The sequence below is a fragment of the Xiphophorus couchianus genome, chromosome 12 (assembly GCF_001444195.1).
Source record: "Xiphophorus couchianus chromosome 12, X_couchianus-1.0, whole genome shotgun sequence".
Classification (NCBI taxonomy): Eukaryota; Metazoa; Chordata; class Actinopteri; order Cyprinodontiformes; family Poeciliidae; genus Xiphophorus; species Xiphophorus couchianus.
The window spans coordinates 25,177,860-25,202,520 of record NC_040239.1 but is presented as its reverse complement, the minus strand read 5'-3'; the positions used below and the strand labels follow the sequence as shown (position 1 = coordinate 25,202,520).

General features: G+C 38.0%; 1 protein-coding gene across 3 annotated transcripts in view; it reads right to left on the bottom strand.

Annotated features, from left to right (window-relative positions):
• Window positions 1–1,815: 1,815 nt before the first annotated feature.
• The window catches only part of adgrd1 (adhesion G protein-coupled receptor D1), a 35,405-nt gene continuing 12,559 nt past the window's right edge, over window positions 1,816–24,661 (bottom strand). For all 3 annotated transcript variants that reach the window (XM_028034665.1, XM_028034666.1, XM_028034667.1), the window contains 14 exons: window positions 24,047–24,122; window positions 22,330–22,471; window positions 12,032–12,105; window positions 11,321–11,444; window positions 8,386–8,489; window positions 8,099–8,210; window positions 7,351–7,504; window positions 4,834–4,900; window positions 4,547–4,613; window positions 4,352–4,443; window positions 4,130–4,256; window positions 3,997–4,038; window positions 3,365–3,457; window positions 1,816–3,272 (listed from right to left, as the gene is read on the bottom strand). In XM_028034665.1, the coding sequence (XP_027890466.1) occupies window positions 3,177–3,272; window positions 3,365–3,457; window positions 3,997–4,038; window positions 4,130–4,256; window positions 4,352–4,443; window positions 4,547–4,613; window positions 4,834–4,900; window positions 7,351–7,504; window positions 8,099–8,210; window positions 8,386–8,489; window positions 11,321–11,444; window positions 12,032–12,105; window positions 22,330–22,471; window positions 24,047–24,122 (1,370 nt within the window). In that variant the 3' untranslated portion in view covers window positions 1,816–3,176. The remainder of the gene's footprint in view (window positions 3,273–3,364; window positions 3,458–3,996; window positions 4,039–4,129; window positions 4,257–4,351; window positions 4,444–4,546; window positions 4,614–4,833; window positions 4,901–7,350; window positions 7,505–8,098; window positions 8,211–8,385; window positions 8,490–11,320; window positions 11,445–12,031; window positions 12,106–22,329; window positions 22,472–24,046; window positions 24,123–24,661) is intronic.

Here is a 24,661-nt window from a genome sequence, read left to right as displayed (position 1 = left end):
CTTGGTCTCATCTAATCAGAACGCCTCGTCTGCATTTTCTGTGTCCACTATAAGGCTTGCGGGAAACTCAGAACAACTATCTTGATTTTCTTTTAGCAATAACTTTCTTCTTGTCGCTCCTCCCTAAAGAAGATTTATGGACTGAATGACTAATGGTTCTCCAGCAGTCTTTTTCTATATTTGTGCATCTGTGCAGCTCTTCCTCAGCTGCTTTTGCGCAGCCTATCAGTGATGAAAGATGCTTTGTAAAATTGTGAAACTTGGGTTATTGTTTTATAGATGTCTTCACCTTAAAGTAAGAATGTGTCAAATCCATTTGCCCCTTTTTCTTTCACTACAAAACTATGAACTACTGTGTTTGGAAATAACAATTATAATCCTAAAAGAAAGAAATGTTTACTTACAGCTTTGCAAAATGCAAGGGATAATATTAAACTTTTGAAAATCATTGTAAAAATTCTAAATAAAAGGAAAATGACAAATTCTTGAAATAAATGTAAATTTTTAAATAAGATAGAACTGAATATACAAATTAAGTAACATTACAGGAAAATACTACAGGAAAAAAACTACCCAAAATCACACAAATGCTAAAATATTTAATTTTATTCTGATATTAAAAAAGTGAGTGCTGATCCACTTACAGTAAATAAGAAATTTTATTTTGACACAGTGTACAATAAAGGACATTTTTAACAAAGTAAGTATCTAGGAACAAAAACACCAACCCTAATCAATCTCAACCCTATGTAGTAAAACACGATTCATACTTTTTGTACCATGAAAATCTAGCAAAATGTAGCAGAAATACATAAAAAAACCAAAAATTTCACAGAATTTTGTAGGACACATTAAAAGTATTCACTGTTCCTTAAAAAGCATTTGCAATAATAATAATAATAATAATAATAATAATAATATTCCAGCAAGTATTTTTCAAGAAAAAAATACAAATAAAAAAATAAACACTGTGAACAAAAGTAATTTTGCAGCTATAACAAAGTTCCAAGGCTACACAATACTCAGAGTCACAGCATAAATAAATACAGACTTTTAGGTTCTCTGCCATAGAATCTTCTGTAATGTTATTTTGTGCTGTCGCCGAAACTATATCAGTACTGTGTCCACTACATAATTACGTAGATAAAGTCAGCACTTTTTTCTTTGTGATGTACAATAGATTAACAGCTGGTGTTGCGTTGTTTTAAAAGTATAAAATAACACTATATTTAAAACTGACACTATGTGTTCTTGGTCCTTTCGTTCATGATTATGCAAACAATTCTGAGAACATTCTGAAAGTTAGTTTCTAAACACAATAAAGTGTGCTTAATTCCTGCCTGCAAATAACAGCATGTGTCATCATAACACCGTTTACTGTACAAACCACAATCATTTTGATGAAAAGATCAATACTAATCCTATGTCTTACCATTGAAAGAAATCTACTTTTATTATATTCAACCAATTAAGAAAAAGAAAGACTTGATCTAGATAACTAGTCACCTGATTATGTAGCTAGTCATTTGCATAAATATGGTTCTTTTAGGTTCCATCTTGCTCAAAGTAAATGTCTCGTTTTCTTGTTATTCCAATAATAAGAAAGAGTTTCATCCCATCAAAATGGTCATTTTTTGTGAAATTGAAAAAACTTTTAAAAGTTTTCTTCCACTGTTAATTTGATTTATATGATTAAGAAAAATGGCAACAGTCTGGTTGCCTAAGTGTTCACATGCTCTGATTGTTTTGATTCAATATCAGTCTTTTTGGTGAGATTTAGACAGCATCCCAGAATCTCATTTCTGATTCTTTATGTCTTCTGTACTTAATTTTTTTTTTAAATTAAATGTTATTCTTCAAATGTAGCAGGAAACCATTTCACAGTTTTTTTGGCCTGTGCGGATGTAAAGTTGGACATTGGCAGCGGTGTGTCGGGTATTCATCTTTGTCTGGAGGATGTGCATAAGAGAGCAGCAAAAAGTCATACTGGCACCAGAAATCACCAACAATACATGTAAAGGAGAGAAGGAGTTTTTCTTTTAGACGTTTCTTCAGGGTTTATACTCATTTCTGAACTTTTTCAGATTCTTAGGTCCTCTGAAAGATTAATCTTTTCGTTTGTTTCTCATTTCTTCTACAGTTGGTGAGATCAGTTCTAACACTTTTAAAACAGACAAGATTGATACATTTGCTCCACCTCTAAAGACACAAAGGGTTTGTAAAGCTCTGTACATCATGTACCTACTAAGGGAAGGGCAGCGCCTCCCATGGGGGCAGCAGCCTTAGGTACCTGTCTACACATGCCTTACGTTGTTCGTTTGTCTTTTCTTTTGTTCTTTGGATGGGCTATACTGAAGCAGATTTCATTTCAGTACACTGACAGATAAAGGCTGATTCTAATTCATATATTTTGTCTTCTGTACTTTAAAAAAACTGTTATGAAATGTTATTCTTCAAATGTAGCCGGAAACTTGTTTTACCTGAACTGACTGTCTTGTTTCTATGCTGCTTAGCAGAGATAATAAGAGTTAACCATTGAAGGAAGGGGGGCTTGATTGTCCCATTTATGCAGAGTCTGGGAAACCTCTTCACAGTTCGTTTAGGCTTTACCAATCACTTAGTTGTAACTTCACATAATGTAATAAAAACGATATCTGTACGTAAGAAAGGAGTGTAGAGTTTAGGCCATTATTGTGAATTTAAACATTCATTGCAAGATGAAACATTGGTTAGGGAATATTGCAGCAGATGGAAAATATGTTTTTTCTAAAATCTATTAATTTAGCATAAACTAAGACAACAATGTCACAAACATCAGCCTAGTAGCTCATTTTGGTCTTGCTTCAGAAATGTGAAGATTCAGTTCATCTGCCGAACTCTCCACTAGCTACTGGTGTGTTTCCTGCATGTGCCGTGCTGTTTATTGGAGCATTTCGGTTACTCTCATTAATCCTGCGGACCTCTCCTGAAAAATCGGATTTTTTTTTTCTTTTACTTTGAGAGCAACACAGAACATTCTCTGTGGGAGAATATCAAGCACAGTCCAACAAGTCTGTTTGTCCTCAAGCGTGAACATATTATACAACTTCAAATTGACTGCATGTAATGACAGAGTGGAAGAGCTCTCTGGCCAGTGTTTGCCTTTCCACCCAAGTGAGCCACACATTGTTCTCCTGTCACACAGCGGAGAGGTCAAAACGGTTGGCCGAGTTGGTGCTTTTGTCCCATGTGTTCATCTTAGTGGGAGTTACACCCTCCTTGTTTCCATTCATCTGTTTTGTGAGACAGGAAAAGGGAACATTAGGCTTTTAGGAGCAAAACAGTCCAGTTTTGTTGGCACATATGCATCAATGTTGACACTCACAATGTCAGAGTTGAATGGTTTCACATTGGCGTTTCTTATAGAGCTGCTGGTGAGAGACCAAACCTTGGTTTTGTGCTTGAATGCAGCTCTGACCTGCAGAAAGAATCAGAAACCATGAAGTCCAAGAATCAAAAGTATTAGAAGAAAAAGAAAATCAAACTGAGTAATGTTGTAAAAGAGAGACATTGCTGCTTCTTGCCAATAAAATCTTCTGTGATAAAGATATGTCAAAACTTTTCCCTCCTCCTACAAATTTCTTATGCTTTTGCTTTTTCTGTCACTGCTGAATGTTTCAGATCATCTAACAAATTGTATTATTTTACTAATTAATGGACAAATGCGCACCTGTGTCAAAAAAGTAGAATGAAATTGCCCTTAAACCTAATAACTAGTTGTGTCAACAAAATTCCTGAGAGCTTTTTTTAACAAATGCATGCAATTTTTTTTGGCATTTTCATATATAAATAATATTGAAATGTGCGTAGTTTCCCCTATCTTTTTACAATTACAGACTACTTTGTGTTTATCTATCACAGAAAATCCACGTGATTATTACAATACAAAGTATGAAGGAGTTAAAATGTTGTGAATTGCTTTAATATAATACATATGCCACGTGTTTTACCCCATACCTCAGAGTTGAGAAGACAGTGGAACAAGAAAACAAAGAACCCCTAAAAAGAAAGCGAACAATTAATAAATTATGAAATTCAAATAACTTGGTGCCTTTAATGTGAAAACAAAATTGAAAAGTGGAAAACTTACTTGTAATGAGTTAAATACAGCAAAAACATATAGAAACGGAGTCGTGTGTGTGTTGAAGGCAAGAACTCCAAAGATCCAGGAAATACCGAGTATGGGCAGGAGCACTGCCACTGCTTTGGCTGTCAGTCTTCAAGCAAACCGAAAGATAAACGTGATTACGGCTTTTAAGTAGAATAAATATGTTGTGTAAGTGAAAGATTCTGATCGTGCAAACAAACTCACTTGACCGCGTTAGCATCTCCGTGAACCTTATAATTCTCCCCACTGATTCTTGATATGATTCTCGTCACGGATATCAGGATGCCTATGTTAACCTGGGCATCAAAGATTTGAGTCAATAAAAATAGTAATGCAGAATACACAGGAAATGAGGCAAAACTGTGCTAAAAAAACACATATTTTTAAGAAGTTTCTCACCACAATGACGAAAAGAGCAGGTGCCACAAATGCCCAAATGGCTCCCATCTCCAGCGACAGCCAGCAGCTGAAACAACAAGGGAAAGTTACAAAGCTTTCCATAACCAGTAAAAAGCTTACAATGTTTTAATGCAAATTTAGGCATTATGCTGCTAATCTAGACAGTTGTACATAACATTAAAAGCTGTTGTTTCCACTTTCTCTCACAGGTGATGTCATTCTTGCGCAACGGCGGCCATGGAACAAATTAAAGTCCTCACAGTTCCACATGCGGAGGCCGTACTTACTTGACAGTCTCTCCATAGCTTTTGAGGGCCGATGTCGCAGACACAACACAGATCAGCAGTGGAGAACCTGGGACAAAAGAAAATAACAAAACATTCACTAATGTAGCATTAGGCATGACTGACGTGAGCTGAAACACGATGGGGGGGACTAATAGGTTTAGGTGGCCAAATTTACACCGATCATTTTCTATCTAACGCATATTCATATGCATAAACATATACATGTATCAAACTGTGAAATTAAGTATTGTAAAAATTGCAACATAATGTAACACCATGGCAGTCTATTTACAATAATAGTTAGTTTAAAATAAAGCACTTACTAAGAAAAACAAAAAAAAGAATGAATTGCGCAAATATCTAGCAAACTTTAAAACGGTGCAAATGTGATGCTTTATTCCTATCCCTATCAATCCTTAAAATAAATGTTTCAAATAAAGCATTTTTTGTTATACTTTTCCATTTTTAAGACAGTTTAGCTAATTTGTTGACATGCTGCTTCATCCAAAGTGTTAAGTATTACCAAATACAAATATAACCATAAGCGATAATTTATCAGAAAATAAGTGTGGTATTATAAGCAATTTAAATGAGACTTTGATATAAAGAAAATAAATACAATAAAACAACAAGTATATACATTTGCATATACTTGCTTCTCCTTTCACTATATGCTGCAGCTGTCTTAAATGTTAGAAAAGAAGACTAAATGCTGTATTAAACATTTAACTTTTTTTTCTCCACTGAATAAATGTACTCAAGATAATAATAAAAAGAGTGGGATCATGCAGCAATAAAAAAAGATTGCATTTTAAGGCCGTTTTACATGGGATGCAAATTAGTGGAAATGCATTGGATTTACAAATAAAACTCACATAAAACCCACTAATTTGTCTTTGTGTAAAAGATTGCAAATTGTATTTTTAGCTGAATTTAGATTTATGATATTTTGGAAAAGAATACACGTTTTCCTCTGCTTCTTTCCCTGTTGTATTTTGAAGCAGAGCATAAACTCGTCCCTACTTCAACAACTTAATAACATAATAACCTTTCTGATAACAATCTTTGACTGTAACTTAATTCTGTTATTTTGAAAATACTATTTTCTAATAACACACCCCAATCCTGAGATATGTATTAAGCACAACCAGATGAAGTCTCTATTCGGGAAGAACTTTGTGACATATCTGCCAGCGAAAATGAGCAATTAGAAAGAAGCAGGCAGAACATGCTGCACAACACCTTAACATAACCATGATTTAAAGTAATAGTAGATCAAGGGGCTTTCACAAGAACATACAATATAACTAACTTACTATACAACAAGAACTCAATATTACATCTCTAGTATTTTTAATCCAAAGAGCCATTTTTGCCCTACATCCACTCTGCTAATTTTCCACAACCTTTTAATAAGAGACAACTTAGAATTTTTTTTACATATGTCTTCTAAAGAAATTTTGAGGTAATAAAGAGAATAGGCAAATTTTTTATTCTACAGAACGTTGATAATTGTGGAACATTATGTGACAAAAACGTAGACATTTTCAATGTAATGACAACAAAAAATAGATGTGGTAAACATTAATGATACTTTTTGTTGTGGAAATTCAATGCAACTATGCGTTGAAAGACTGCTAAAACTGCATTCGTCATTATATCTATATTTGAAAACTAAACTTTTATCATTCTTAGCCAACGTTATTAAGAGTTGTTGTTGAAGATTCAAAGAGCTGCAGGTTGCACATCTCTGACATAAAGCCTGCTGCTTTTATGCCTAATTTTGCTTTGTGCTGTTTGTCTTTCTTTGTAGCTTTGAGTCCACAGGAAGACTTTAATCACTTTACGTACTCTTAAATCTACAAAACCTCACCCCAGTAGGGCTGCTGCGTGTCCGTCAGCACTGAGTCTAGTTTCTACAACGGTTTAATTTGATAATTTTCCTAGAAAATAATGGCTTCTTTTTGTGCAAAAAAAGAACCAGTCATAAGAGAGGTATTAAGACACAAAGTAGAAAAGATTTATTTTAATTGCAGCCAACAGCAGATTTAGTTTCCTGTCTTTCTTTTTTTTAAATGAGCATATTTGTTTTGTTTCCATTACAGCTTTACTTCTAGCTGCCAGACAAGTCTTATAATTATAATTTTCAGATAGTCACACAAAAGGACAAACTGCTCTGGCCGGTAGGAAAACATAAAATAAGATTGTGTCATACTAAGAGGTCCAATATGAAAATAATAATAATAATGGTTTACACATAATCACCAATTAAAGAATGTAGCTTTATAACACAAATGTCTCTTTCTGTTTGCAAATTTACAGCTCATTTAAAGAGCCGAATGTCTTACCTAATATCTTTATTAAATGCAGGTTTAATCATTGACTGAATAATGGTCATTTATTTCATTATATACAAATAAAAGATTGTTAAATACAATGACGTAGGAACTAAAGTCAGTCAAGCAATGTGGAAAGAAATCCTTAAAATCAGGAAGAAAAGAAAAACAAAACATCTACCCCATCCAATGCCATAGTAGTAAAAGTGTTTGCTGCCTTCTGAGCCAAACACCTTCACCACCATGCTGTAGAGATGCAGACCCTCCACCAGCATCCAGGCAAACGCGCTCAGAAAGAAGAAGTGAAGCAGGACGGCCATGACCTTACAGGGCAGCTGCGAAATGGAAGAAAATCAGAACGTTAATAATTAGATCCTCCTCTGATTTACCTGTTTATGAACGATTACAAAAGGAAAAGTGTTACAAGGTAACACCGAGATAGTTTGCAACAGTTTAACAGGACCTCAGTAAAACTTCACTATTCGTCAAAACTTTTTGATTCTGTTAATGTTTTGATCATCATTCCTCATATTTAAAAGTCATTAAACAGTCTTCAAAGGTTTTTAATGTGGATTTTTCTTTTTTTGAACTTCTTAAGTCTATACTAGGGCAGGAAATTATAGCTGAGTATGGAAAACACATATTTTTGTTTTCCATGATTCTTTTGTGTTTCATTTTCCAGAACATAAAAAAACACATGACACCAAATACAAGACACTGTAGAAAAAAACACACAACAAAAAACATTTGTATGATCATGTCAAAACATGCTAACCCTAACGCTAACTGAAAATTGACTGATAAATTAGAAAATATAAAGATAGAACTTTGAAGTGGAAAAAGGGTAGGAACAGTGATATTTGCATAGATCTATATACGGCATCAGGAGCATCGTCTGTATAGTTAAAGTTGCTGCAGAATGCACTGACCGTGCCCGGCTCAAAGCGAGCGCTGATGAGCAGTAAGATCTCTGCCACCAGGATGGCAAAGGACAGGTTGGCGTGGATGTGGTAGCGCTCATTACGGATGGTACTAACAGACCTGCAACGTGGACACAGATGCAAAAACAAAAGTCAATGTAACACTTTCATAATTATGTAATAAATTTGTGCAAATGTGGACATGTATTTATTAATAAGTAATAAGTATGTAGCTGATTACATAAAAACCTGATGCTTAAAGAAATGACATCACAATAACTGTTGATAATACTCACGAAAGAACTGCAAATGTAACCAGAGTGATGGCCAGGCAGAAGATGGATATTGAACACCCAATATACCCAATGGTTGATAGTGCCATCTTGTGGCCAGGAGTGAGCTGTATAAAGAGACAGATCAATGTCAGCACTGGACAAGATGTGCATATTATCTTAAGCTTAACTAGTGCATCCCTTACACTCACACAAAAGAGAAAAACGTAATTGGGAGGGCTTCAGTTCGGTTTACTACGCCTTACATTTAAAGGAAGCCAAAAATGTTTGAAATAATGCTTGTAAAACTGACTCTAATCTGACAGATTACTACTTCATGATATCTGCATGAAGATGGGTTTAATCTCTATGATCTGTATAAATTGTGCATATATAAATATCTATATAAACAGAGAGAGTTTGGGCCAAGTGCTCTAATCCTGTTTTGGTGCTCAGGCTATTTTGAGAGTATGGTTTTGATTCTCTATGAACTGTTTACGCATGTGCCTTGTTATTATGAGAGCAGAGGACTCTCAAGCTTCAGGCGAAAGGAAACGTGGGATGATCCCTTGCAGCTGAGGGAAGAAGCAACCCACTAATTAGAGACCTACTCTAAGAAAGTATAGCATCAAATTGACTTCTGCTGCCTAAATAGAAAACTGGCTCACTTCGCTGCCATAAGAAATCCACTTTCCTCTTTAAGAAGAAAAAAAAGAAGCTTATTGTGGATGCTAACCATACTTTCATTGCACGACGGCTTGCATATTATAGAAACTTTGGATTCTAAGGGGTCTAATACTGTACAGCAGTGCTTCCCAATCCTGGTCCTCAAGGCACACTGTCCTACATGTTTTAGAGGTTTCCCTGCTTTAATGTGCCTGATTCAACTAATTGCAGTTCAACAAACGTCTGTTAATCTGTCATCAATTGAAATCAGCTGGACTGAAGCAAGAAAATACCTAAAACATGCAGGACAGTGTGCCTTGAGGACCAAGGTTGGGAAACACTGCTGTACAGGACACAGTAATTAAGAGATTACTGCTGTTCTCGTGAGGCACAAAACAACCACAGTTAAAAATGAAGGACAAGTTAAGAATGGCATTGTGATCATATTCAGTTCCTTCCAAAACTACTCACATCCCTTGACGTTTATTTCATGTGATAGACCGACGCAAAGTAAAGCATAATTTTGAAGTAAATGTGCAGAAAATACTTATATGTTTTTACAAATTTGAAACATGTTCCTGTCATTTTGTCTTCAGTCCCCTCTGTTTTGTGAAATCTACTGCAACAACATTGCTTGAAAATCTGCCAAAAGACTAGTTCTGAGGTCCGCAGTAACTCTGGAGGAGTTGCTGAGATACGCCGCTCTGGTGGTGGGAATCTATTGACAGGACAACTGTTAGTCACGCACAAATTTGGCAGAAGAAAGATGCAAATTCACATGTTACAGATCTGTATTTTTTTTAATAAAATTTTTTATTTATTTATTTTTTTTACAATTATGCACTTTATGGTGTTAATCAATTACATACAATCCCAATAAAATACACTGCGGTTCGCGGTTGTAACATGACAATATGCTGAAATATTTTATGTTTCGTAAGTCGCTGTGGCCTATTGTGGACAATAAAATGTAGTGGGGGCCTCCCTGTGGGTCTGATTACTGTATGTCAAACCAGTGAGTAAACCACAAAGGCCAGTCCAATTATATTCTTGAAAACAGACTTATTTTTTCAGGAATCCAGAGGATGTGGTGTATTGTTGAATAAGAGTGGACAGCTGGTGATTAAGAACAAACATTCCCTTCTTAACTGCTTGTTTTTCTTGCGCAGAAAGACACATGCATGCTATCTGTATGCTTATGGATATATTGTATGGAGTGAATAATTTAATAAAAGACTGCGCCAATTTCAAAACTTTTTCTCGGACTGCAGGTAAGCAGTGTCGTTTCAGTCTTGTTGGCCATAAAACACATGTGCCGTGCTTTTGCAAAGAGCTGAAGCTCAGATGAGCGTTTTATTAACAAAGTCATTTGACTCAAGGTGAAAACAATCTTTTAAATGAATGTTATTCTTGCTGTTTCTGTTGGAATGCAGAGGTTGAGCAGCGGGCAGGTGTTCTCGATCAAATGCTCTGACAGAAACTGCAACCCATGGATTACATCTCAGGTTCTAAAGGTTCTAACGTATTAAAATGCATGGCAGTTTCAGGAAAATGAACTGATTTGTAAGACTTGATGGTAATAGCTGCCACACAAGAACGCACAGTGAGACTGCAAAGTTCCATCTGAACTACCTTTGTGAATAAATGGTGCCATGTGTGTGTGTGTGTGTGTGGGGGAGGAGAAACATAACCAAAGCACAGATGTCTGATTGGGCAAAAACCAAAACCAACACATCAGCATCTATAAGAATAATAATAATATCAAATGTCAAGCAAGGTGTTGAAAGGGTAATGATTTGGGCTTGTTTTGCGACCACAAGACAAGTGGAATCTGTAGTGATTGAGTCAAATCAGAACTCCTTGGTATGGCTGTGGTTTTAGAAACCATCTGACGTGGTCACAAACAAGACAATAAAATTCAAACAACAGCACATCTACTGCAGAATTGTAGAAGGTTAAATGAATAAAGCTGATGTAGCGGAAAAGTTAAAGTCCAGAATTCAACCTGATTCACATGTGTTGGCTGATGAATTGCAAGTCTGGACCAGAATTTTAATATATTACTCTTTATAATATAGAGGGTTTGCTATTCTTATTTAGTTTTGACATTTTTGCTTTGGTTTTGGTAAATTACACAATGAGACGCTAAAGCATGATAATCTTCTAAAGATCAAAACCTGTTTTAAATGTTTTGATTAAAACAACACTTTCAGGCTAGAAAGTACTTGATTATTAGTATTTAAATGTGGATAGCTAAAAAAACAGCTTTAAAGGGCAATAAAAAAATGTATACCTCCAAGTGCACAACTTGCATGAGGATGGCAAAATTGGTAAGATGGTTGCACATGCACACAGAATACGACGAGTTTCCATCTGAGCGAACGCAGCCTTCATTGGACCACACTCCCTCATTAGTGCTAAGACAAAAGACAAAATGTAGGGATTATTTACATAGCAAATGCATTCAGCAGAAAGATTAAAACCTGAAGGACAAATAAGCAGACAAGGCAGAGTTTATCTGAGCACTGCTGGCAGCGTTCACTCAATCTAATCCTGCGTGGGAGGCAAGCGCACTTCTATTTGCTGACTCTGTCGGGATAATTTAATAATTCACATTTTTCGTGAGCTTCAGGGCAAAGGGGAGCGAGAGGAGGAAGTCTTTGAATCCAACTCAATCAGACTTCATTTTACAATGATTTATGCCCTTCAAACAGCTTTTTGGATCCAGGTTTTAGAAGGCAATATCTCAGCGGAGGGCTGTTGCTTAATATAAAACAGGAACAGCAACACATTTATCACTGGATGTTTTCGGTTCGGATAAGTAAAAAGGAAATAGACCTTTTCCAAACCTATGTTTTTTTTCTGTCTCCTCCATATAATATTTTAGCCCTGCAGGCTGAACCAGATAACATAAAGCAAAAAGAAAAGGACTTGAGAGATGACAACGGGTTTGTGCTACGTCTAAAAGAGAGATTTAGCATCGGGACAATAGACATAGACCCACCTGTAGTCCAAAAAGGCGCAGTAGAGGAAGACTTTATTGCTCTGATTTAATATTTGGTCTTGCTGTTCTTTAGTCTGAAAAAGAATGGTGAAATGGAGTGAACCTTTTAATATTTTCAAAATCAGAAAAACAAAGAAAAAAGAAAAATAAAGATTTTAAATGTCAAAATATCAAGTGTGCAAAGGGAGAGTGAAAGATAATTACTTTAAAAAACTACAAAAAAAAAAATCCAGGATGTTGCCTTTTATACAAAAACCAAATGAAAAACAGAGTTTCTCTGCTCGAGCATAACTACAGCCAGAAGAGAGGTACTATGTAAAAATTCAAACACTTGAGCAGTATATTAAAAAAAAATCCCTCTGTCCCTCAAGAATCTTATTTGATTTTAAATCACTTTTTCCATGTCATTCCTTGTTATGAGATTTAGAATCTCCTGGGACAGTGAGCTAATGGCTGCAGCGCAAGAATGCAGTAATTGGGGCTTGGCCCTGGTTTCAGGTTCAGACCACTACCCTTCTCAATCTGTAATCTGAGAAAGAAAACAACACTCACCGACTGGAAAAGTGCATACAGCGAAACTGCACACGTCTCCCTATTCTGTACGCTCCAAAAATCTGCATGAGATGGACTATGCGTCTGCACCGTTTCCTACTGGAAAAAGTTGAGAGTGCGACTGACAAGTCGGGTTGTCTGGTACCCAGCGCTGAGCCTGCTGCATAGCACCGAAAAAGCACACCACAATCCCTTGATCTCGTTTTGCAATCAAAATGCTGCTCCTATTCTGTCGGTTTTGCGCATGCAACTCTTTAGTCATCACACTTGAGACGAACGCAACAGACATTCAGCTCATTAATGCAGCTCTGGAGCCTAATGGACCCCGTCACTCCATTCCCATCATCACCAGTTGCTGGCTAATTTCAAGGAATTTGCAATATGTAAAAAAACAAAACAACAACAAAAAAAGAACATTAAGGAGAGACAAAATGCAGCTGGCAGACAGTACGCATTTCATCATGGTGTCACATTTGCTCTTACAAAACCTTTGATGTTTCTTTGCAAAGAAATCTTTTTTGATTATACAAAAAAGATTACACAAAGGATCATTGTCACGCCACGATATGTACAACACACCATATGACATGTCGGTCAACAAACGGACCATCACACACTTCCTCTCTAACAAGTGCACACGGCTCTTGCCAGTCGAAATCTAAGCGGAGTTCAACGACCTGATTGTCACTTTTGAGCGTCTAGGCTCAAATCGCTTCTATTTAAGATAACGCACTCGAGTCCTACGGCTTCAGGATGTACAAGTCGAGGTTGTTGCTGGAGCTCCAGCTCTTTAAGAACAGAAGGCCAACAAACACCCGCCCAGGAAATCAACCGGAGCCTCGTAAGAGGAGCGGGACAGGGAGAATAAAGAGAGAGCGAGAGCTAGCAACAGCAGAGTGGCAGGCTGATGAAGGAGAACAACCTGAGGGACAGAGGATGATAAATCATTGTCAGAGTGTCTCCTGTGCTTCTGTGTTGTGGTGTGGTATTTGGCAGGCCGTGAAACTGAGCTTCAGTGGCCGGGCTTTTTTTACTGACCCACCGTGTATTTTCCACAGCAGCGGGTGAAAATTGTGGGGAAAATCTCATTTTCAACTTAACTGAGAGCCACTGTGATCTCGAAAGGCCTCCCGTGAGTGCTTGTGCCTGGTAAATGTATGAATAACCCTTCTTCACATTTTGACTTATTATAATCACATAATTCAAGGTATTTCATTTAAATTTTATCTGGTAGGTCAACACAAAGCAGTGTGACATTTGTTAAGTGAAATGAAAAAGGATGGAGGATTTTTACAAGTATAAAGTTTGCCACAAACCAGATGAGGCTGAAATACTTTCTTGATCAGAGACAGAGAAGCTGTTGGGAGGCTGCATGGAGCTAAAAACAAAGCGACCTTTGATGGAATCCTGTTAAGAGACTAGAGGGTCACCTTTGACATCAAACAGAGTTCAGATCAGAGCGTAGTCACATATATGTTACCAAGCTCCAATTATGTCAGAGAGGAGAGGATATATTTTTAGTTTGTACAAGTGCAATGCTGAGGAAGTGAGAGGATTTTAAAGTGTAAGTGCAGTCAGAGGTGATTCTAGAAAGTATTGGTGTAATCTTTTATTTATCTCAAATATGCATTACGTTATGTTAATCACAAAAATCACAAAAGAGTTTACTTAAGTTCGTGGTTGAAAAGACGCCAAGAAGTAAGAAGGACATGATTCCCTTTAAGAGTTCCACAGCAATTATATTTCCTGCACTCCAAATTATTCTTGTTACCATAAAATCCAGTTTATGTCAAGAGAAGTCACCGTTACAGGCAATAAGTAGATATGTTAAAAGAAAAGCAAGCAAACCCCTCACCCAGAAAAAATTTAAAGTTTGGGGGATAATCTCCTACAATACTTCGCTTTGATCAGACTTTAAACTTAAAACTATGTCATCAATCAAAATAAGAGCTACGAATTCAGTGCAGCGGGCAAAGACCTAAATGGGGAACAAATGGCTGCAAAGACAATCGAGCGTCAGCTGCCAGCTGAAACAGCTGCTCGGCGATCCAAATACAGTAAACCATGATGCAACTCCGCTGGAGCCACCGTCATCTCTTTGAATCGGGTGGAGTAATAGGCACTGACGGCGCCTGGTTAAACATCTGCTCTTGTCAAAGCTTTTTGCTTTGACTTCCACTGCAGATACGTGTCCCATTATTCAACAAGCAAATCAGTAAAGAAAACACATCGTCCAGCAGCTCAGCTTGGAAATCTGTCTTCTGACCCACCGAGTCTGTAGATTCTGGAGCGACAGAACAGATCTACAACTCTGAAACAGTTTATCCTAAACCTAAATAGATATAAATTCTATCTGCCGTCTCCACAGCATTATAAAACTTGTCTTGACTTAGTTTCCATAATTTGGTTGTCTTTTTTTTAATCATTTCTACACTAAAATGTGACAAATGCTAAACAGTCAGAACTCAAGTAAGGAGTCAAAATACCGTGTACTACATGCAATGTGTCCCAGATTTAGTCTAACATAGTTGCTGGTATTCATTATTGAGCAATAAATGTAAACAATATCTCTAGTAAGAATACAATACAAATTCCATCCTGCTTGAAAAGGACATCTGTTGGTTTGATGACAAGGTTTTCTCTCTGTTTCCACCCAGCCCTGGCACAAGCCACAGGAGGAGGCAGACATAATCTAACACCAGAGAGGTCTGAAATAAGACTTGGGTTTTGCTAAGTTTAAAAAGAGGAAAAAACTTGAATAAATATACAACAGCATGACGGGTGAAGTGAAAAGGAGAAACTGTTTCCCCTTACTTCAAACTCTCCAAATACTTCAAGGCAAAGTGAGCCAATTTGTAATTTAAAATGAAATTATGAGTTACTTTTCAGCAAGATGAAAGAGCTTGTTTAAGTGAATAGTACCTTCATATTTATGAAAAAAGTACGGGATCTAAATGAAATAATGTGGCAGTGGAACTAATAGTTTTTTTTTTTTTTTTTATCAATATTGACTTAATCCCAGCTCAAATTTCATGTTGAGAAGTTACTGGTTAGCTAGTTTTGTCTTATTTCAAGTGTACGAAGACATTTGCGGTAGAAATTAGACCAAAAATACTGGTAGGACTTTTTGGAGTTCTTAAATTTAGCAAGGGAAGTAAAGACAGTGCAGCAGTAAATCTGGAGAGGAAAGAAAAGTGTCAAGTAAAAACACAAAGCGCTCACTGAGGCATCTGACGCCCCAACATCACCCGGCCCGTGGCTGACTGAGCACAGAGCTTTTCGGCAGTGGTGGCCCTTAAGCTGGTCTGCAGACAGCAGAGCAGAGCAACAACCCGAATCCATCCAGAAAACACTACGGCCGCTTGAATGAGATCATGGCATCAGGGGACGTGTGAAAAGACATGCAGCTGTGGGCTCTGCTCACTCTTTGTGGTGGACACTAAAAACAAGAAGACGTGTTGATTCGCATGTGGTGTGAGGGAAAACTGGGGACAATGAAACAAGTCTAGGAGTAATTCATACAGGGTGGGTGGTGAGTGTTCACAAAAAAAAAAAACAGCTATTGCTGCAGAGACAACAAAAAAAATACAACTAAAGTTATAAGTGGTGGTCTGCATGCATCAGTTTGTGTGTTTAATTCCCACGTTTCTTCTTCTTTTTTTTTTTTTACTTTGGACTCTTTCCCAGGAATAACATGCTAAAATGTTGGTAGTTTAAGGCCTTCAGCATCAAGTTCAGCAATAGGGAATTTATTTTATGTGGGGTAAATAAGGTAAATACATTATTACCTCCAGCTTAAAAGATCAGTATGTGCTGTGCATTTACATGTTAAATGTGGCGACATTAAACAAAGAAAAGATGTTAATAAATTCCTCATATTGGTATTAAAGTTGTCCAATAAGAGCAGGGACAGTCTTTATTGACGGTCCCTCATTCTTCATCCTATCGGTCCCCACAAATAACCCACTTCCCTGATCTGGAAAAAAAAAAAAGTTCAGAACTAGCTTATTTTCCAAAATGAATTTTATAGATGACTCCACTACACAAGTATATATTTTGAATTTTAAAGCAGCTTTGAACAAATGGATCAGACTACCCTTAGAGCCATTAGACAGCTACTTGAGTTCTCTTTGACTGGACATGTGATGAAGCAAAAGAAAACTGGTTTGGGGTGGAAATTACAAATTGCATCTTTTTTTGTGGTAATGATGTCCCCAGAGTAATTCTGTCCTGGGTGGAGAGCCAGATTATTTTGCGTGAGACGTTTTCCTCTAACCTTTTAAGAAAAGGAAATGTTACATCCACAAACTTACTAGAGCACCACAAAGACACGTTTCGAATTTGATCATAACAGTAGTAAATTAGGTCTTACTCAGAAAACCTAATGTCTTAGGCTGTAGATTTTTTCAGAAACAGCATTTGTGACATTTGAGTTATGATATATAGCCGAACGGGGGTGTTGAGAAAGGGACTATAATGAAAGTCTCTAAATACTTCTGGCAAGTGAGGAATGGCAATGACCAGAGCTCCATCTGCGATTGATCAGTGTGTTGGCTCACACGGTTTGTGTTTCTCTGTGGGTGTTGGTGTATGGATGGGTGTGGGTGGCTGAGGGAGAGGGAGGCGGAGGAGAGTATTTTGCCCACAAGGTTTAAGTTTAGGCGTGTTCTAGAAGCTATAAAAAGACTGACAAAGAAAGGCGCGAGCATTATTTTGACTGAGAGAGCTGATATCAGCAGCTTGAGTACAAAAATTAACTGTGGGTATCAGATAGGCTAAGCTCTCTTTCTGCGCTTATTTTAGCAACCAAGCAGTTTTTTTACCTTCTAGATTTCAAGGAAGCAGACGTCTTTATGAACACAGAGCGTTGCATTTTCCTGTTCTGCAGCTACATTCATGGTTACCTCCTGCCAAATCCCTTTCACAAAGCTTTTAATTATAGATTAAAAGTGCATGACACGGCAAATGGAAGAGATATAGCCTTGTCATATTCTGAATGTCATAATTTGTTAAGCATGATGTTCCAGGTAAGCGCGCGACATCAGCACACAAAGTTCTTTTTGTGTGTTGTTAAAACACCAGTTTTTTAGTACATCCTGCACAGATTAACTGAAAAACAATTTTAAAAAATCAGTTTGAAGGGAGAAAAAAAAATGGTGCAATAACCCTGATGCAAAGTGTGCACATCTCTTAGCTGAAGCATCTTTTGATTCAGTTTCAGCATTGTGCTGGCTGACCTGACTTAAGACACAGCGAGGCAACCATTACCATTACTGCTATAAAATTTAGCTACCCTTATCGAAATCTGTTGATCAAATCATCTTTCATTTCACCGTACACTGTTGTACGATAAGCCTTTCAGCTTGTTTACACAATACCAGCGATGTTAGGATGGACGAAGAGGACCAAACAGTGCTGCATGTCTCTGTACGAGTCTATTAATGTTTACCTACAGACGCCAATGCCTCACAATCCTTAATTCTGTTCTCTACTCAAGGTTTCCCAAACGGAACCACAACCACAAATGGCAGGAATAAATCAGTGATGGTGACAGACTCCAGTCAACGCCACAGATTAATGCAGTGAGAAAAGCATGTGGGAATCCAACGATCTTGCTAACGCCTTGTCAGTTTGTTGAATCTGCTCCGCGCCATATTAGAGGCAACGGTAACTTAATTCCAACCGAGTCGGCTGCTGATTTGCTCCGCTGAGCTGTTCTTTGAATCAAAAGGGCATTAATCAAGAGAGCAGGGTCGATCCGACATCAACCACATGGCTTTGACCTCAGCTCGACTGAGCACCTGCCATGACGCAAAGTTATTTACAGGTTGCCGATCCCATCAATCTAGTTTCTGCTTTTTTTCTCCTTCTATCAAAGCAAGTGTCAGATAAAAGACAGAGAGATCTGGACTGTTTATACTGCAGACGGCACACAAGACCTGTAGCTATGGCAGCATGGAAAGACTAATAAGGGAGTTTGCACGTTTCTGCTTCAGACATCCACAATGTTTAAATAGACTTGCTGAGTACTCCTCTACAGAGGCACGTTGGATAAAATACAAAATTTAGATGGGGAAATTGTGCCATGGCAGGACAAATTTGAAGTTAAGCTAGCTAATGCAGGCCATAAAGACTCAATTTTCTGAAGAAAAGCATATTTTATGATGTATATATTATATCCATTTGTTTGGAGGCACATTATCTAGAGTGGGGCTATTTGGTTGAATACATTTTTATCAACTTACACTGCTTTTACTCCTAAATACATTAAAAAAAATTTATATAAAAACATAATCTTATTGGTGTACACATGCATCCTCTTTGTAAGGTAACATTTCTGCCGGGCAATTCTGTCACCATTTAACTTTCAGTTTCATGGTCGGCAAACAGTTTTTAGATCTGGACTGCAGCACATCAATCTTTGAAGTTATGCTGTTATAAGTCTTACAGTTGAAATATGGAGTTGTCCTAAAGGGAAAAAAAACACTCCAGGCTCCCAGGAAAAGCTATCATCTTGATGACAGAAACTCTCTCTTTTAAATTCCAACATATCTCTGAGAAAAACCTTTACAGGTCAGCGAGGCCGTGGATACCGATGTAGCCCAGTATCATCTCTGCTGACAGGTTTTGCAACTTCATCCTTGGTACGCATTTAATGAAGACTGACTGTGTTTACTTAAAGAAAACTGAAATGTAGAGTGATCCAACCAAAGAGCATGTGTCCACTGTACACCTATTTATACAAGATGAGCTCATGCTCTAAGAAGTCGGATATATTTTTGCACGGAGTTCAGAGATAGATGGCAGTCCACTGTGTCACACAGCTCCAGCGTACATTTCTGGATACAGAGGCCGATTGTGTGCAGTGAGTGTTTGTTTGTGCAGTGTTTGTTTCTGATAATCAACACCCGTTAGATTATAAACTGCAGTCACAGAAGCAGTACGTGTCTAAAGATCTCCAAAAGGAGCACATCACGCATCAATCTAAATAAATTCAAAAACAGATGAAAACCAAAGCCAGTGCCATTTATAAGTCTGGAATGGGTTACAACACCATTTCTGAGGCTTTTGGGACTCTAGCAAAGTCCCAAATGAGAGCCATATCCGTGTCTGCATTTGTGTATGTTTTTCATCTGGTGGCAGTAAATGTTCCCTATGGGGATAGTAATAAAATGATACCGACACTCATTATCCACAAAATATGAAAAGGTGATGAACCTAACTAAGAGTGGCTAACCAAACAAGATTACTCAAACATTCATATTCATATAAGCGTCATATTTTTTAGACTGACTAATAAAAAAAGAGGACATTTTGTGAAACATTTCAGGAAAAAAAAGAGCAACAGTCAAACATGGAGTGGGTAGTATGGTGGTCTGGGGCTGGTTTGTTGCTTCGGGATCCCAACGACTTGCCATAATAAGGAGGACAATGGATTCTGCTCTCTGCCAGCATATTCTGAAGGACAAAGTCCGGTCACCAGTTTGTGATCTTAGGCCTACACTTGGACTGACAGTGATCTGAAGCACACTAGCATGTTCATCACCGAGTGGTTAAAAACACTGAATGGTTTGGAATGGTCTAGCCAAAGTTCAGACTTGAACCCAATCAGGAATCTGCAGCATGGCCACATGCTCAACACTCCTATAATGTGACAAAAAAAAAAAATCTGGTCAAAATTCCTCTACAGCAATGTAGGAGACTCATTGCCAGTTTAAGCAAATGGCTGATGGCAGATATTGCTACCAGAAGCAGCACAACCAGATATTAGAATCCAGAGATAATAAATAATGTTATGCTGTGAATTGACTCTAATTATCTTAGTCATTTTTTGGGTGATTTGAAACTTTTTCATGTGAGAAAAGCAGCTGTAGTGGGGCTGTGGTGGAAAGTCTGCTTACGTCTCATGCAATATGGCAGGCTAGGCGATCCTGCAAGAAATGGTGAGAGGAGCTGAAGTACCACACTGTTTCCACCATCTCTTTCAAAGCTGCGGCAGAAACAAGGTAATTTTTTTAAACTGCTGCTATCAGGCAAACATACCAAATCGATTGATTTGATGTAAGTATATTGATCATAATAGTAAAGTATAAGTATTTTTAAATACTTCACAGCAGAAGATGTTCAAAATTACTTTCATAGACTTCAGCAATATTTCTATAAGAGTATCTATTATCACTGTTGCTGGTCTTCAAATAAATGGCTATAAAAATCACTCAGTGTTGTCGGTTTCTTTGACGTTTTCTGCCCAGAAAACCTGAAAAGAATTCAAGTAGACAAAGCCGTAATGACTGTGTCTTTAAAACGATCAAATGAACAGATTGAAAAATGATGTATTTAAATTTTTGTTGGATGAGTCAAACATTCAAACCTTCCTGGAAACTGGAAACGGGAACTGTGTGATTGTCCTGTACTGTACGGTCTGTACTGTCTAAAATTTCCTCCAAACCTCCAAGCTAAGAAGGTGATAAGCATCCTATAACAGCCAGAAAACATAAAAGCTCCAAAAATAGTCTCTCTTTAGCTCTCTTGACCACAGCTATGAGCAGCAAACCAGTTATAGCATACTAGCTCATTTTTGTGGACATAATCCTGGCCACAAGGGTTGTACGCATAATCATGACAGAACCTCTAGAACGTCTCTACTTGGATGAATGATCTCAGCTAAGATCAGGTCGAAATGAGCTGGCACTGAACGTTTCAATCAGCGTGAACACTGAAGAGAAATTCCACAAAGCAGATTTATATCCAACGAAAATGGAAACGCCTGAACTGGAATGACAGCTGAACTGGTGAGCGTCGTTCACACCCCCGTGGTGTCTGCTAAAACAAACAGAGGAATCACTGGAACAGGAGTCAGGCCATATAATTACAGCATCAATATTTATTTCACCAAGGGGAGGGGTGGGGGTAAAGGCAAACAAAGCAACGTTAGTACAGTTTTATGACACAGCATGAGCTTCTTTCCCGCTTTTATGAGAGAGAGGAAAGGAGGGTATTAGTAGTACTTCAACAGAAACTGAGTAATTCTTGTGGGACTTTTAAATGAGTTACAGCATCACAACGGGGCTTGTGATGGGGGCTTTGCCCAACTGGGTTTGATAACTCCTTTATCAATTCCATCGTTTGGCTGGCCTATGCTTATGAGCGCACATCATTAGGGCAAAAAGCATAGCCTGAGAATTTCTAAAACCAAAAAACAACACGCCACCACGGGAGACAAAGTTAATACAACACACATTTTCTTTTCAAAGAATATAGAAATTACGTGTTTCAATAACATTTGCTACGCTAAACTGGCATGATTTCCTTTGCAAAGAACCTGAAAAAAAAATCGTTATTCGTAAAAGAGAGGCATTGTTGCTTCAAAGCGCCACAAGCTTGCAATTCAAAATATCTATAATCAGTTTGCTTTCTGGACGCCACATGCTCTGCGAGTGGAAAAAAAAATAATAATTCAAGCAGGCTGAGAAAAACCAAAATAGGGTCCTGCTTCCACGAGCCTCATCCAGTTGTGGACACTCATCTTCTTACATAAGAGAGCGCCATAAATAGAGCTGATGGATTTCCTGTGAGCGCATCCAACTGCTGTTGCAATAAGCAAACCACGAAGCGTCTGATAAGGTGTGTCTCTCGACCGACAGCGTTACTCGTTTGAAGGAAGATGTACTAAGTACTCATGTACTAAGTGGGGAGTACATGAGTCGAACAAGAAGAGTCTGAGAACTTAACTGGGTTATTCTTACCAGAAAGTGGGTGAGGACAATTTTGATGAGCGGTGCTCCAGAATGGTTGACCAACAATGGTGGTAAAGGCTCCACTTTCAGAGAAATCAGGCAGCTTGCTATCTGGATCTTGTGATCCTTGTAGTCAGCTGCTTTGGTAATCCTGGAGAAAAAAAAGCAAAAAAAAAAACAACAACCCAGTAAAAATAAGGATACATTTCAACACTTGATAGCTCAACACTGAAGAGCGTTTTGCATTTTAAACTAGCATACTAAAAGTTGGCTACTGACACATGAGTGTCACACACAAGCCCGGAGAAACAGCACAGTAGCACTGAGATGGGATTTTGGCCATCTGTCTTTTTAATGAATTAAACTGACAGCCACCAGTTTTTCCAGCATCATCTGATATGTGACATTATGATCATACCAGCATCAAGATGGAAGGGAACATTTTCATCCACATAAAAGTCCCATAGGTCACAAACATCTGGAAAGGGGCTATATGGTGCCATAAAAAAGTATTTACACCCTTGGACTTTTATTTATTTATTTTTTACATTGTTTGACTTTACAGCCATAAATCCTTTGGATTTTATTGAGATTTTGGGGGGGTTGACTATAACTAGTCAAGTGTTATGAAAAATATAGACATAATTTAAAAACATTTTACTATTAAAAATCTGAAAAGTGTATAAACTCCATTACCTCTATCAGTATTTGCATAGCAGCTTTGTGTAGCTAGGGACTGAAGGTTTTGCTCAATCTTCCTGCCAAAATAAATCAAATTCAGTTGGCCTGAATGGAGAGCATGTATGAGCATACATTTTTAAGTATCACCACAGTTTAGGTTTATACTTTGATGTGGCCACTCGGTAATTTTTCATGTGCACCAATCTTAGCCATCCTGGCTGTATGCCGCTTTCCTGCTGGAAGGTGAATCTCTGCAAAGTCTTCTATAACCTCAACTTCTTCCACCTTTGTCCTGTATTTTAGCGCCGTTCATTTTCCCAAACAACTCTGTACTGCTGAAGAAAAAACATCTCGATACCATAATACTGCCATGGAGGTGGTATGTTCATGGTGATGTGCAGTGTTACTTTCCGAGTTACGTACAAGACTCTAGCCTTTTCTTAAGTAAGTTGGGTACAAGATTTTGTAGAGGTAGCAGAGCAAAGAGGTTTGTTTTAAAAAAAAGGGAAATCATGTGTATGCTTTCTTCCGCTTCACAATTAAAACGATCAAACTTACAACAGTAAATCTGCCCCCAAAATCTCAAAACGTTAGTGGCTTATAAATACTTCTGCAAGTCACTGTCACATCAGTTTTACTGAAGATTAAAGTCGCCTGATTGCTGTGTTTATGTTCATCAAGTGGATTATAACAGCAACAGTAGATGTCTCGAGACAGTAGATGCAACAGTAGATGCCACAGTGATGTGACAATGACTGAGAGAGTAAGTGGGTGGGTGGGGGGGTTCAGATATGGCGTGTTAATAGCAGGGTGTATCAGTCAGTGGAAGCTGAGTGGTGAGATGAGAGATAGGCATAAAGTACAGATAAGCTCCTGGCTCCAGGCTTCAGCTGTTCTGAGCGTCAGGAAGTTTGAGGCCCTTGGACACAATTTCCCACACAGTTAGCACAAAGAGAGGGGCTTGGTTCAGTTTTCTTTCAAATAGCTTGAACTTAAAAAACAATTCCCACAAGCTGGAGCACAAAAGGTCAGCCCTTCCTCTTACCTCGTCTTGGCTGGGCTGATTTCTTTGTAGTACTTGTGCATGTTGTGGTAGAAGAGGCCAACAATGGTGGTTTGAGCTGAAGACAAGAAGTAGACACACGGAGGCGGAGTGAGAGGAGGAATGGGAATGTACGACAGGATCGCTAAAATGCTCACAAAGAAGGGAAGTTAATTAACGGCACATTGCCACCGCACGCCGGCACTAGCCGGCTAATGGGAGAGGAGTATAGTCTCACAAGGGTGAAAGGGAGAATGCCACGTGGTTACGGGGAATACTTATGAAATATTTCCACGACTTCAGTGGCAGACCAGGAGGTCCGGTGCCCCTCCCCTGACCTTTCCTTCAGCTCGTTCCCACCTCCATACGACGAGATAAAAAGTGAAATCAGAGGAAATTCCTAATGACCCTGTTCCTCTGTTCAAAGGTTGAAGCCCGCTGAGAATGACAACAAGGGCTCGAATATGTCAAGCAAATGTGCACGAAAAGTTCATAGAAATATTATTCCAACCGAAAGCCTCCCAGCAAGTTTCACAGAGGACCACGTCCTGGTCAGTTTCCTTGTTCGGTTCTCCAAAAGAAAAGAATGAACAAAGAAAACACCGTCTGAACACTCCA